Source organism: Aplysia californica, unplaced genomic scaffold (assembly GCF_000002075.1).
Source record: "Aplysia californica isolate F4 #8 unplaced genomic scaffold, AplCal3.0 scaffold00071, whole genome shotgun sequence".
Lineage (NCBI taxonomy): Eukaryota > Metazoa > Mollusca > Gastropoda > Aplysiida > Aplysiidae > Aplysia > Aplysia californica.
The window spans coordinates 1,320,835-1,322,670 of record NW_004797341.1 but is presented as its reverse complement, the minus strand read 5'-3'; the positions used below and the strand labels follow the sequence as shown (position 1 = coordinate 1,322,670).

The 1,836-nt window shown below is 52.1% G+C and overlaps 1 protein-coding gene across 1 annotated transcript in view; it reads left to right on the top strand.

The window, feature by feature from the left end:
• Positions 1-1,836, top strand: part of LOC101861648 (fibrillin-1) — a gene marked incomplete in the record, with an annotated part of 26,624 nt that overhangs the window by 10,906 nt on the left and 13,882 nt on the right. Inside the window, 2 exon segments of the mRNA XM_035968635.1 lie at positions 371-1,221; positions 1,441-1,623. Of these exon segments, the coding sequence (XP_035824528.1) occupies positions 371-1,221; positions 1,441-1,623 (1,034 nt within the window).

Here is a 1,836-nt window from a genome sequence, read left to right as displayed (position 1 = left end):
GGTTGTTTCTTTACGTTTTTGTTGTTGTTGTCATTGTTGTCGTTGTTGTTGTTGTTGTCATTGTTGTTGTTGTCGTTGTCGTTGTTGTTGTTGCTGTTGTATGTGGGTTGTTGGCAGATGCTCTGGTGTGGTTTGCTCCTTCTTTCCTATCAAACATAGACGTCCTTCTCCCCTTCTTCTTTTGTATGTTTGTTACGCTCTTGTAACACCTCTAATCTTCTGGTTTGCTCATATGACCTAACGCAGTTGCAAACGCCGTAAAACCTCTACTAAAGCTTTTTAAAAGCTGTTGTTGTTGTTGTTGTTGTTGTTGTTGTTGTTGTTTTGTTGTTTCTTTTCTGATGCATACTGTTGCCTCATTGTAATCCAGCCATGTCCTGTCGTCAGGTGTGCCGATGTCTGGGCGAGTACTTCGACGCCGGCGGCTCATGTGTGGAGAAGATCCCGGCCGGCGGACTGTGCTCGGCCCCTGGTCAGTGCGCTGGTCACTCGAAGTGTGACGTCAGCACTGCGCGGTGCACGTGCCTGCCCGAGTACTTCAACGACCAGGGGGTGTGCAGGGAGAGGGTGAGGGCCGGGAAGTTCTGCGACAACTTCGGACAGTGTATCGCCAACGCCGAGTGTGACGTCGACTCGTACATGTGCGCCTGCGAATCCGATTATTTCCGAAGCGGAGAGCGGTGCGAGAGGAGAATCGATGCCGGTTCCGCGTGTCGGAATCGGGGTGAGTGTGTTCGCTTCGCGGAGTGCGATCTCACGGAGAAGGTTTGCGCGTGCGGGAGTGAGCGCTACAACAACAACGGCGCGTGCGAGCCGCGGCTGAGAGCAGGGGAAGCGTGCACAGGGCTGAACCAGTGCATCCGACACGCCGAGTGTGACGTCACCGCAACGACGACGACGACGACGCCTACGTGTGTCTGTGACGTGGGCTTCTTCAACGAGAGCGGGGGCTGCTTCGAGCTGTTGGACCACGGAACCGAGTGCGTGAGAGAGGGCCAGTGTACGTTCGACTCCTCCTGCGAGTTTGTGTCTAAGTACGTGAAGAACTGCGTGTGCCGGGACGGGTTCTTCGTGGAGGACGGCAAGTGCAGGGAGAGGATTGGCGCCAAGAAAAGGTGCCGCGTCTTCGGCCAGTGCGTGGCTAACGCGGAGTGCTCGTCCGCCAGCGGGCTTTGCGAGTGTGATGATGGTTATTACGTCAATGATACGTCGTCGTCCTTTGTCTCCTCCCCTTCCTCCTCCTTCTCCTCCTCATCATCATCATTATCATCATCATCATTTTTTTCATCTTCATCCTCCTCCTTCTCCTCCTCCTCCTCCTCCTCCTCATCATCCTCATCATCATCATCATCATCCTCATCATCATCATCCTACTCCTCCTCCGACGGGAAAAGCGTGTGCGAGAAGCTGGTAGAGGCGGGCAAGCCCTGTGTGAGACAGGGCACGTGCGTGGAGCACGCCTATTGTGACGACAGTGCGTTTTGCCAGTGTGGCGACGGCTACTTCAACTGGAGGGGAGAGTGCAGGGTCATCGTCAGGCCGAACGAACCGTGTGACGTCACAGAGGACCAGTGCGTGGCGCATGCGCGGTGCGTGGATGCTGCAGTAGCCTTCACCTCCTCGGTGAGTGTTGTTTTTTTTTTGGTTTTTTTTGCGAATCCAGGGTTTGGGGTTGTTTGTTTTGAATTGTTATGGGTTGTTGTTTTTTTGTTGTTTTTTGCTTTTTTTGGGTGGGGGTTGACTGTTTTATTTTTTAATTTTAAGGCACTTTTTGTTGGTTTTTTGTTATGTTTTTTTTTTTGGTTGCTTTTTGTGTTTTAGTTTAAAACCTTTTTT